This window comes from Aedes albopictus, chromosome 1 (assembly GCF_035046485.1).
Source record: "Aedes albopictus strain Foshan chromosome 1, AalbF5, whole genome shotgun sequence".
Taxonomy (NCBI): Eukaryota; Metazoa; Arthropoda; class Insecta; order Diptera; family Culicidae; genus Aedes; species Aedes albopictus.
The window spans coordinates 310,272,167-310,284,946 of NC_085136.1; the positions used below are offsets into that span (position 1 = coordinate 310,272,167).

At 43.3% G+C, this 12,780-nt stretch overlaps 2 protein-coding genes across 2 annotated transcripts; one reads left to right on the forward strand and one right to left on the reverse strand.

The window, feature by feature from the left end:
• The first annotated feature begins 5 nt into the window (after positions 1-5).
• On the forward strand, positions 6-10,128 carry LOC115257286 (proline-, glutamic acid- and leucine-rich protein 1). Its single transcript, XM_029856740.2, has 4 exons — positions 6-252; positions 7,001-7,217; positions 7,286-8,255; positions 8,895-10,128. Exons 1-4 carry the CDS (start codon positions 148-150, stop codon positions 10,084-10,086), a joined length of 2,484 nt encoding a protein of 827 aa, XP_029712600.1. The 5' UTR covers positions 6-147; the 3' UTR covers positions 10,087-10,128.
• On the reverse strand, positions 10,074-10,864 carry LOC109405452 (uncharacterized). Its single transcript, XM_019678522.3, has 2 exons — positions 10,589-10,864; positions 10,074-10,526 (listed from the first exon to the last, which is right to left on the reverse strand). Exons 1-2 carry the CDS (start codon positions 10,625-10,627, stop codon positions 10,164-10,166), a joined length of 402 nt encoding a protein of 133 aa, XP_019534067.2. The 5' UTR covers positions 10,628-10,864; the 3' UTR covers positions 10,074-10,163.
• Positions 10,865-12,780: the final 1,916 nt, after the last annotated feature.

The following is a 12,780-nucleotide window of genomic DNA, read 5'->3' on the forward strand; positions in this document are numbered from 1 at the left end:
GCCGTGTCTCCGTGAGTGTCCAGCTCACGCAAAGCAGTGAGTGCCATTTGTTTACAAGTCGTTTCGCCAATCGATCGCACGTGCTCTGTGAAATTGTGCAAATTTTGGAAAAATTGTGTGTTTTTTGGTGAAATTCGGAGCTCTGACATGGAAGGCGTTTCGAAGATATTTGGCGGTGTTGTGGACGCCAAGGAAGGCAACGTGAGAAAGCTGCTTTCGGCGTTGGACGAACATCAGACGGTGTGGGCCGAGGTGAGTTACTCGCGAGGTCGGAGTGCTGTGGCACAGATGTTGCATGCGTCGGGGACAGATAGGGTACTTCACTGTTTTGGGCCATCGCTACAGTAAGGGGTTTCCAACTAAATTGATTACCTGTCACTACTGAAAAAATACTCTGATTACTCATTGATTACTGTGATTACTTATTGATTACCAAGATTACTATTGATTACTCAAGATTACTACTGATTACTCAGATTACCTATGATATGATTACAACTAATCATATGATTACAACTAATTACTCGTGATTACTTTGTTTGATTATACCGTTTATTACCTAGTTGATTACATTTGATTACCACTGATTACATCTGATTACCATTGATTACATGTGATTACCATTGATTACCTTGGATTATATTAACGGTATAGGATACTGCAAGATGACGTCATGGATTCCTCCTTTCAGGAATTCTTTATAAGATCCTTCCATGAATCCTCCAAAAACTTTGGGATTTTTCCTGGCGCTCCCCCCGGGATTCTTTCAAGAACTACTTATGGGGTCGCTTCAAGAATTGGATTCTTTCAGGGTTCCTGATTTCCACTTTTCATCTTCTTCCACACTCGAATACAGTCAGCAGCGAACGGTTGTCGCTTTAGTTGGTGTGTTTGCTTGTCAGCGACGACAGCAAACACCGGCGAACGGTGGGAAGCCATACATGGAATTTAAACATTCGTCCACATTCGCATCGCAAGCGATGGAGAGGTGATGCGATTCGTGAGTGAACAGCGCGTACGAATATTTGAAGTTTTCAAACAATGTTTATTATTTTCTTTGCTAATCTAGCATTTCAACAACAATACACTAAAACCGTATGCATTACACGCAGAAATTCTCTTCTAGTTATGATAATAGCCGCTTCGATCGCTCACCAGCATTCGTCACCATTCGCCATTCATTCATTCGCTTGCGATCCAAACTGCGACGATCGCCAACGAATATCCATGTCAACCAGCTTGCGCATCGCTTCCCACTGGTGATGGGGTTGTGTGTTTGATCACGACTATCCGTTTGCTGCATCTTTCTCGATTCGCTTCAGCAAAGAGGAGTGAATATGAATGGAGTGAGGCGAATTTACCGATCCTTGGATTCTTTACAGGTTTTAAGGCAATTCCATATTCTGAATATGTACGCCAAACAAGGCAGAAATCCATTTTTTATGAATTTTAGAACCCGGGAATCTATTTCAAAATAAATTTGAAGTTTGTATGGGAGCGATTTGTTGAATCACCCCTCGTAGGATTTTATACTGGGTAGAGTCAAGTAGTTCGCCAGTTTTTTTTATAATTTCTCATGAAGTGCTTACAAGATTTACTTGAGCAAGTTCCTTTTGGTTTTCCTCTGAAGCTATTAGAAGAATCTCGGATGAAATTCCAGAAGGATTCCTGAAACATGAGAAATCCCGAAAGAAATCTCAGAAGAAATTCTGGAATTCCTGAAATGGTACCTATTAGGAATCTCAGAAGGAACCCCAAAAATAATCTCAGATATAGCTCCTTAAGGAATCACAGAAGAAAATCCTAGAGGCATTAATAAAGAGGGAACTTCGGAAGGAATCCTAAATAAATCATCGGAACAATATCATCAAGAAGTCTCAGATCTGGAAAAAATCCATTTTCGATTAAGTGCATTTTCAAACTTTCTACCGCGCTTCAGACTTTACAAATGCAATCAAGGTACAGCTTCCGCTCGATAACTGGGCTTTGTCGACAGTCCAGTAAGCGAGCGCCGCTCGATAACTGGACTGAGCTTCCGGAGCCGGAGGCTATTGTTATATTTTGTTTTGTTTACCGATTTGTAAAATTTGAGGTTATATTTCGCTAATTTTTGACAGATAACTGCTTTTTAACTCGACTTTGCCCCAGTTATCGAGCGCCCAGTTAAAAAGCAGTCCAGTTAAAGAGCAGTCAGTTATCGAGCGGATGCTGTACATAGATCCATCAGCGTACTCACCAGTACCAAATTACTTCGTTTTCATACTCAAAGATAACCTTTTTGTTTGTAAAAGTAATTATTTTCCCACGAACACTTGTCTTGCTAACGAAAAGAGATTTTCTTCGAGTCCAGGATCGAAAAGAACGCGTCATACAATTTCAGATTATTTATTTTGCCCAATCCAAGCACTGACTTCAACCTCAACTTACCCAAAGTTATCACCAGATTCGGCATTTGGCAGAGTCCACTACGTTTGTTGCTCTTCTTCACTTCGTTGATCTTCATCATCATGGCGAAATACCATTTCTTTTTATTTCTCTACTTATTACGAAAAAATAATGAAGCACTACAAATGCACATTAAAATATAACACTATAGTGGAACCTTACCAATGCGTAATAAATTAGGACATCGCATTTGGACAAATACAACACAGAACATATATTTTGCCCTGTTACCCTACTGGATAACAATTTCCGATGACAGGATGACGAGGTTTCATTAATGTTGTTGGTCCATCAGTCAATCCTGTAATCGTATTTTCTTTGGCAGGTTGCCTTTTGTTCGCATCATTAGTTGCTTTCATAGCTTGATTTTTTTCTAGGAATTTCTAATCCTAAGGGGCACCCCGATTCCGGTTTCATCACTAGAGTTCTATAACTTGAAGTCTGTGCCAGGGAAAGGTTTACATCTATAGTACTTAATCGCGGCCCAAAATGGCCTGAATGTTGGCAATCGAAATGGGATTGCGGGCTTCCATTCTGTCAGAACCCTATAAATGTGCATTAATATTAGAGGAATATTTACAAGTTAAAATAGCACATTTGACACATAAATAAAACTTGTAATATACTTCTCCGCCGTCAAATGTTTCTCCTTCGCCACGAACTTCTTCACTGAAGGACACTAGTTCTTGAAGTGGCCTGTCTCATTGCACTCGAAGCAACGCGTAGTCAATCTCTTCTTTGACTTCAAGGCAACGTTTCTGATCTACTTCTCCTTCTCTTCCCCAGTTTCGGTATTAATCAGGAACTTCCTTTCAATTTCGGTCGTTGGCGCAGTTCTTGATTTGACGATACGTACAAAGATGTCGCTCAAAAGGGCATGGGCCTTCTCCTCATTAGTGATTCCTGACCGCAATCGTTCTAATTCTCAAACGATCAAATCGCACTCGCCGAAGATTTTCCGTAACGACTCTAGTTGGCGGTATTTGGTTGAGAATAACCTCTTCCGCATGTTCACCAACGCCGCAGTTTCCGCTTGCTTTCTCGTAGTTCTTCATTAGAACGTCCATTGCCTCATGGCACAGACAAACAGGCGTAACACTCTTCAAAACGGCTTGGCACATGCATTTAACGATCAATTTAAATTTCATTTGATTTGCGCGATCGTTCCACCAGATGCGCTAGTGTTCGATCGCTTTGACGTTTGCCAGTGTACACGTTGCTGAATGATGCAAATGAAAATTACAGGCAATTTGTGTAGTAAATAGTGTGCGTGTCAGCAAAACGTCAAATCGAAATCCATCATGGCCGACAGTTTCGCGCGCGGTTCTACCAATTAGAGTCAGTCTAGTTAGAGTCTGGCGGACTGTCACTTTCGATCGGAGCCAATCAAGCATGACGTCACGGTGTAGCATTTATCGGTGAGGACACTATGACGTCATGCTCGATTGGCTCCGGTCGAAAGTGACAGTCCGCCAGACTCTAATTATAGGGATTCTACTACCAACAGGTGGCAGTGTGCTCATGAAAATGACACCGGGTAAAAGTTTTTCATGAATTTCCTCGAAGAGTTACATCTGTCTGTGCTCATGGGCTGAGACGAGACTCGCGAAGACGGTCTTCTTTTTCTCCACTTTGTTATTTTTTTCTTCTTCCTATCTGTGTTGACATTATGTTTTGGGCTGGTGCAGAGAAAATAGGTAGAGAAGCGAAGAGTGTGAAGCCAAAAATACCTTATCGAACCGTCAAACTGGTATCCTATCGAGCAAAATCAACAAACCTTGACGATTACCGCATAAGTGAAGATAAGTATTGCAATCATTTGAAACATATTTTTACCAAAGTTTTTAAATATCATGTATAACAGTATAAATAACATTGATTCCTTGAATTAATGAAAATTGTTCCATTTTGGAACATCAGTTTGATAATGCCTAGTTAATAAAACAACAGTATAAATAGTTTTCAAATGCGGTATGCGAGATAGGCACTACCTTCGATGGGTGGATTAATCTGCTTTGCTGCAGTTGCCAGCATCCGAGCGATGAAATCAAAACAGAAAAAGTGTTGCCGTTCTGGCGGCTGTTCACTCTTCGCTTCTCTACCTATTTTCTCTGGGCCGGTGGTTCAAACACGTACGTGACCGCATCACGTCACATGCAGTGTGACTGAATCCCATTCACGCACAAAATCATGTTGAGTTGAAATTTTGCATCGCCAACAATCGCCAAGCAAAGTAATCATTGGAATATTTTGTTTTCAATTTATTTTTGACAGTACAGGAGAAGAAAATACTGCTCGGAGTAAATTTTGGCTTCAGAATTTTTCTCGGATAGCAATACTTTCCTCGTTTTAGGTAACGTAATCAAACGGGCTACAACTGACAGCTCAGTTGGGCTGCACTTGACGTTGCTTTTTTTCCTCTTCGCGAGTCTCGTCTCAGCTCATGGCGTCTCCAGTTAGCCTAGTGGTTAAGGCTATGGATCGCCAATCTGGAGACGGCGGGCTCGTTTCCCGTTCCAGTTCTTGTTTATCATTGACCTTGCCTCACAATATACAAATTATTGCAATGGCAGGCAAAGAAAGCCCAGTGGGGACGTAGACCTGCACATATTTACGACCGTAAAGCCCAGTCTCGTGTTCGAAAGGAATCGCTCAAGAAACTTCTTGAGTGTTTCCTGCCCGAAACTTTCTATGAAGACTGTCATTTGAACTGTCATTCCTTCACAACTGCGTACTGCGATCGAAGAAAAAAACAGCTTCTTGAACGATTTAGGCAAGGAATATCCCAGGCATCAAGATAGGTTGAGAAATTCCTTATGAACTGCAAACAGCTCTTAAATGAAAAATGCATATACTGCAGTCGCCTACTTCTGAACAGCCTTGAATGGCAGGCTCTTTGCACACCAAATCAGTTGTATTGGGAATAAGATTAATGAAGTCAGTACCACATGATTTCTATTCGTCGTCGCTTTCTATGGACAGATTCTTCGGCAACGGCAAGATGAGCGTGGATTCAATCACAACATTGTAGATATCGAAAATTTGTCGCATTTTAAGTAGGAGCGATATACAACAGAATGCAGATGGGGATCTATGCAACGTAGCCAATGCGGGCACTAAATGGGAGAATCTACTGGTGTCGAATTCCGTTGGCTATTAGGGCTGAGTTTCCTGTATCTGCCGGAAGCGAAGTGTCCAAAGACTGTTTTGTTTTTATGTACGTTTAAACGTGAGGCTAGTTCATCTTGAGACCGAATGAATCGCAATCGGCACCATGCGTAACGTACGAGCAGCTTCGACTCTGTTTGAGATTGGTGGCTCCACAGAGGAAGTAATTCGTTGGGAAAACTCCGAACTGGAATGCCTTCTACAGGTGGCCTACGCACACCGTTTTATCAAAGGGCAGGAAAACCTATTGAGAACCTTAAGAAGTTGCAGCTTAAACCGAGGAAGTGGTAGTAAAATAAGGAATATATTTGAAGTAGATATGTAGCGATAGTATAGAAAAACTTCAAAATGTTAACAAATAAATATTTATGAAATTATATCACTTGTCGGATATGGACTTCAATTTTAAGATGCATTTATAATAAATTCTAATTTCAACATTACTTTTTTGCTCAACTTATGATTGAGCACAATGATACATATTGCCCATTTTACTGGCATTTTACCAGGTTAGCTGGTATGTCTGAAACATACTGGAGAAACTTGTAATTAGAAGGCACGAAATGTTGCTAATTGGCAAATTGAGAGATGAAATTTGTGAAAAAAATTGCGTTCTGGTGGGATTCGAACCCACGACTCCGTATTCGCTAGACCGGCGCTTTAACCAACTAAGCCACAGAACAGGTAATGCCAATTAGCAACATTTCGTGCCTTCTAATTACAAGTTTCTCCAGTATGTTTCAGACATACCAGCTAACCTGGTAAAATGCCAGTAAAATGGGCAATATGTATCATTATACCCTTGCTTGCGTCACTTGGCGCAGTTCGGTCGTCCGAGCGTCCGACCGTGCCGAGCTCTCGACGCATACTAATTAGACACCAGCCAAACAAACTGCCTGGTGGCTAGGTATGCGGAGTGCGAGAGTAAGTCTCGGCTTCATATAAATAACTCGCTCGCACTTGTAGGTAGTGGGCACAAACAGGAGTGTGTTGTGGATTGGCATCTAAGCCGAAAAGAGAGATGAGTTTGTGAAATAGGAGTGTTCACGGTGCGGCTTCGGAGTCAGTTTGGCTTTCTATTCCGCAGAACCATTACCTGTTCTGTGGCTTAGTTGGTTAAAGCGCCGGTCTAGCGAATACGGAGTCGTGGGTTCGAATCCCACCAGAACGCGATTTTTTTCACAAATTTCATCTCTCAATTTGCCAATTAGCAACATTTCGTGCCTTCTAATTACAAGTTTCTCCAGTATGATTGAGCAGTTTCGGAAAGCTACTTCGGATAATCGAGTGCGACCTGCACTTGTCTGATTCTAGTTAAATTTTATAAGTTTAAGTAAAAACGTTGACATTGAAACCACAACACTATTCCTCTCTTAATCTCTTATAGCCCCAGCACGAGCTAGAGTTCTACTTTTCGAAAATCGGTGCCCTTTTGGGCACGGCCTCAACGCGGGATCGTGGTCTGATCGCCTTGAGCCATCTCATCCCGCAGTGTCCGCTGGACATTCTGGAGGATAAGCTGCAGTACTATGTGAACGTGTGCGCCAAAATCTGCAACCAGAAGGGCCACGTCGCTAGCATTCCGCTGGCGTACGATGTTTTGAGTACGATTTAGCTGATATGAAGGTTTGTAGCGTTGAACTATGTCTTTTATCTCTTGGATTTTTTGTAGAACAACTTTTGATCAAGTCGTTGGAATCTTCCGACCTGAATAAGTTGGCCATCAGCGTCATTCCGAAGCTGATGGACAACATCACCAGTTCGGTAGATCCGTCGACGCATGCCGCGACGCTTGATTTCCTTGAAACGGCCATGCGTCACTATCCGGGTGTAACTGGTTCGGCCAAAACCCGCATCGAGGACTATCTGTACTCTTTGGTTGACTCGGAAGATTCGCAGGTCGTTGAGCGGACCGGCCGATGTCTGCTGCTGTTGCAGCAAATCCGAGGTGGCGGCCAGCATGGCAGTTTGCACAAGAAGACCTGGGATGAATACCAGTGCAAACTGGTCGATACGATTCATGACCTGTTGGGTACGGTCTTCGCTCACACTCCGGAGACTTTCGATGTGGACGAGAACTTGGAGTGTCTCAAACTGCCGAAGCTTGTGACGGATGACGAACCGGTGTTAGCTGCCCGAAGAGTGGTGACCCGCTTGCTGAATTTGATAAGTTATCTGGAAGAGGCAATCGTTCAACCCTATCCGGTTCCGAAGCCATTCCGTCCCATGAAGTTGCTGAACGTGGTCCTTCGGGGACACTCGGTTAGCTGTCAGACCATGGCGAAGAACACTATCCAGGAAAATCTTGCCCTTGGGATGTTGCTGCCTCAGATTCAGGTGCAGCTCTTGAAGGTTTTGGACGGGCTGGTTCTGGTGCTGAAGTCGAATATGTTGCCGTTTGGTAATCTTCTGACGGATCTGTTCGAACAGTGCCTGAAGGGAACGCTGACTACCGGTGCCAAGGGCCGTAAAAAGTCCTACATTGGGTTACGGACCAAGGTGTACGAAAGCATTGGGCTGTGGTGCGAAACGGCCAAGTACGGAAGTGGAGTAGAGGAGATCACGGACAGTCTGCTGGAGCATATCGTTCAGGACGTGGCTCCGTTCGAATCGGAGGTGACGCTGCAGGTCAACGCCAGTCGGTAAGTTGTTTGATTTTTTTCCTGTAACATCTGAATTGTTCCACTTGACGAAACGAAAAATCAGCAGTGTATGAATGCTACTCCCTTACACTCTGAATAGAAAATGACCGATAAAGTCATAAAATGATTAAGTTGTAAATGAATACGGTCGATAAATCAGAATACAGACAACTTTCGCTCGTTGCACTAAGCTCTTAGCCCAGTTAGTGAAAGGCTTTCACTAGGTGGGCTGAGTTTTCAGCTGTCAAATAATCTCTAACAATAGAGATTCAGGGCTACCAACCTAGACAAATTGTGCTTCACGTCAAAAAGTGACGTTTGACTTCGTTTTAACTGAGCCATAGCTCACCTAACGGGCGCCCAGTTAAGGGGCTATCCATTAATTACGTAAGAAAATTTTTGCGATTTTTTGGCACCCTCTCCTCCCCCCCCCCCTTGTAAGATTTTTTGTATGAGAACCCAAAAATTTTTGTATGGCGCGTAAGATTTCTCAAACAACGAGAGAAACAGAAGCAAACAGTAGAGCAGGATGCACTAATATGTTCTTATGTTAGCACAAAACTAGGACCTTTAAGCATAGAAATGTATGTAAGCATTAACAGCAAACACTAAATTTGGTTACCTATTTCCGTCTTACAGTCAAAAATTATCCGCCAAGGCGAAAAAGAAGCTGCAAAAGGAGCAGAACGCTGCCACTTCCTTGGCAAAGACGCACTCAACAAACTCCTTCGAAAACTCCAAACACCTTCAGTCGGACTACGGCAACGAAGTCCTGTGCTTGGCAGCCCTTCGCTGCCTGGTCAAAATACTGAACGCAGCCGGCTGTTTCATCAAGCCCATCATGCAGAAACTCATCCAGGAAAAGATAGTCTCCCTCTGCTTTTCAGTATTCTCGCAGCTGAACACGGGTACCCGGCAGAACCTCTACTTCGATCCCAACTGTCGCAAGGCCCTAATGTCCGCTCTTCACGCTTTGATCGTCAATCCCCACCATATATGTCCTCCTCCGCTGCAATATGGGGTTCATTTGTTTAACATAGTTCAAGTGCAAGACCCTAATGGAGACGTTCGAGCTCGGGCTTCCGAACTATGTCGTTCAACCGAAACTTTGGTTCATCCACGCAAGGAAGTGTTTTACTTCCCTGTAGAAGAAAACACCGTTAAAGATATGTTAGCGGCAAAGAAGAAACTGCAAGTAAATAGTGCCTTCTTCCCGGCAAAACGCACATATGACGCGAATAAGACTCCCATTAGCTTCGAGAAAGTCAAGCAACCGGTCTCCGAACCAGTGAGGGCAGAAGTTGCACCAGCATCAGACAATGAAAGCGAAGACGATGAACCGATCGCTACGGTTGAAGAGGTCACAATCGAGGAGAAACAGTCTCCAGAAGTCGTTTACAACCTCGATGACGATGAAAATAGGGCTAATTTCAATAGCGGTCAACTACAAAAGTCTATATCTGAAAAGACTGTAGAACCAGCGGCAATCGAAATCGATTCCGACGCTGACGAAGAAAGTGAAGTTGAAATAGTTGTGGGAGAGGGCCAGAAGAGCTTAGAAAAACCCGGTAAACAAGTAGCGAACGAGGATGATGAAGTAGAGGTTGTCGAACAACCGTTATCTACACCGAAGACAGCTGCTACACAAAATGGTAATTCGATGTCTCCGAAAAGCGTGCAGAAACGAAAATCGGAAACTACTGCTGCCACAGAAAGTGCAGAATCTAGTGAAAAGAAATCGAAAACGAACGCTGAAACAGAAGACGTCGAAGCTCGTGTAGATGATTTGGTAGCAGAGTTCGTGGACGAATTGATCGATGACGTTGAGTAGGTTTGTATATTTTATATAATACAATTGTGTTATTATTCACAATACGAACTTGACATTATTCACATGAGAAATCCCTCCTAGCTTCCATTCGCTATCTTCTCCTCAATTTCAAGCACCATCTGTGCTCGTTTCTCCACCAGACAATCAAGATATTCCACCAAAATTTCCGTTGTATTTTGGCACAAATTCAGCTCCGCATTACCGTACAGCTCCGCTCTAAATTCCCAATCCTTGTACAGCACTTCCTCCGTATCCAAGCCTTGACTGCTCTCATATTCCGTTAACTTTTCGTTGAAGACCTTGAAGCTTTCAGCTTCCTGCAACAGGGCTGCCCGTGTCGGCTCATCCAAGTTTCGGCACTCTACCGGCAGTCTTGGTTCCACCTCAGATCCCAAATCGAAATCGCACGTCACAAACTCGTTAACGGCTGCATCGGTTAACTGAAATTTGGCGAGAACTTCATCCCTCTGCGACACTTGAATCGAACTTCGTCAGTACTCACGCCGAAAACTAGAATCAATCCAATAAGTGAACGACACATTTTCCTATGTGCTGATTAATGAGTCACGGTTATTGTAGATGCCTTTGTTTCTGATGGAAGCGTGGGTGAGCTTAGCGAACGATACGTGCTTGTTCGTGACGAATAGACACTGAATAAACTTCGATTGGACCTCTGCTTACCGTAGCCGTAGCCTATTGCCTATCAAGATAAGCTTTAGCTTGACATGGCTAAGGAAGCGATAACGCTGGTAATGTCGTGCTATTGGCGATGGAACTGATAGCCTAGATAAGCCTATTTCTATCAAATAGGGTAATGACGAGTGAGTAGGTTGGTGAGGGCGTGTCCATAAACTACATAGACTGTTAGGGGGTAAGAGGAAGTGTTTCCAGAGTCTACGCTCCATTAACATATCGAATATTTTCTTCAAACAAAGGTCTACGAGGAAGAAGCGGGAGTTTCCAAGATAGCCAAAAGATAGATTACTGTTGCTATTCTTCAGCCCGGCGCAGAATTGATACGTTGCGCCTGCGTATGCGTTAATTTGACAGTTTTCGCACGAGTTATCTGGTGAAAATTGTCGCAACGTAAACGTATCCATTGTGCGTGGGACTTATAATAAGTTTTTAATCAAGTAAAATGGAGGACGAGAAGAAGTAGATTTTTGGCGGAAGGAACTACGATCAGTGGGCATAACGGATGCGTGTGTTGTTGGAAGAAAAAGGCCTTGTAAGTTGTATCGAGAAATCCATTAAAAAGGAAGAATTTACTGACCGCCCTGGAGATACTGCGGAAATAAAGGCGAGGAAGAAGCATCAACTCGAGGAAAAATGGAAGCTTGATCGGAAGCGCAAGAGCCTGATCGTACACCGCATTGCCGATAGCCATCTGGAGATCGTAATGGAAAGGCAAACTGCGAAGGAATGCTGCGATAGCATGCAAGGATACTTTCCAACTTCGGGATCTCGCTAACCGTTTGTACTGCCGGAGAAGACTTGGTTTGCTGGAGTTGAGGAGCGGTACGAGCATGCAGCATCATTTGTTGGAGTTCGACAAGCTATTGTGAGGACTGAAGGTGATCCGAGCAGAAGAGAATACCTAACAAATAACATATCAATAACCTACCTCTGCTTTAATACCTCAAATTATTATTTCGATGGTATCATATGAAATGCTATGTGAACATCACAATAACAAATTTAGGTATCAGTGCAAAAGTTGGTATTAATATGGTATTTGCTGATTCAGGAGTATTAATCCATAATTATTAAACCAGTCGACTGGTAGCAAGGAGAAGATGATGCAATCACTCAACTACTACTTACGTTACCGGAACAATACGACGGTCTTTGCACGGCATTGAAAACAATGGCATTTGAGAAGCTATCGATGGAATTTTTCAAGTATCGTTTGCTGAAAGAAGAAGCAAAGCGTTTTGTGAAAAATGATTGTCTCGACGATGAGCCTGGCTCGGAATCTGCGTTTTCTGGAAAGAGGCTTTCGTTCAAGTGCTACAACTGCGCCCGACAAGCGCTCGGAATGCAAAACGAAGATTACGAATGCTTGCGGAAAGCCACGTGAGTATTCAATGTTTAACGGAACACGAAGCAAATGCGAGCAAATGTGAACTGTTCTACCGATGGAGCTGTTGATATTGCCTTCGCTGCGGCCTGCGATTCGGAGCTAGGTGCAGCAGCTACGGAAAAGACCAACGATTCTTGTTTTATTTCCAACATTTCCAGTGGTTTCTGGACTCAGGAGCATCTGACCATATGGCGAAAGAGAGAAGCTATTTCGTAGAACTTCACCGTTTACCGAGAGAGATAACAATCGCGCCTCTGGTAGAAGGACCGCGGAAATCAAATGAAATTTGAAATAATCATCAAATGCATGTTTGAAGAGTGTTACGTCTGTTTGTCTGTGCCAAAAAGTTTATGGGGAGAAGCCGTCTTGACTGCAGTGTATTTGTCAAGCCATAGTCCATCAAGCGCACTGGATGTCCAGAAAACCCCATACGAAGTACGGTACAACAGAAAGCCGGACATATATAACCGGAAAGTATTTGGAGCATTTGCGCACACACACTTACCGAAGAAATGCAGAGGAAAGCTGGATCCCAGATCTGAGATGAACTTTATGATAGGATATGTGTTCAATGCACTAAGGGCCAGAATCGCAATCTAGCGGAACTAAAT

Coding starts and splice junctions, on each gene's coding strand:
- LOC115257286 (XM_029856740.2), top strand. CDS start 148: ATGGAAGGCGTTTCGAAGATATTTGGCGGTGTTGTGGACGCCAAGGAA. Junction 7,218..7,285: donor GCTGGCGTACGATGTTTTGA/GTACGATTTAGC, acceptor GATTTTTTGTAG/AACAACTTTTGATCAAGTCG. Junction 8,256..8,894: donor CTGCAGGTCAACGCCAGTCG/GTAAGTTGTTTG, acceptor TCCGTCTTACAG/TCAAAAATTATCCGCCAAGG.
- LOC109405452 (XM_019678522.3), bottom strand. CDS start 10,627: ATGTGTCGTTCACTTATTGGATTGATTCTAGTTTTCGGC. Junction 10,527..10,588: donor GATTGATTCTAGTTTTCGGC/GTGAGTACTGAC, acceptor GCCAAATTTCAG/TTAACCGATGCAGCCGTTAA.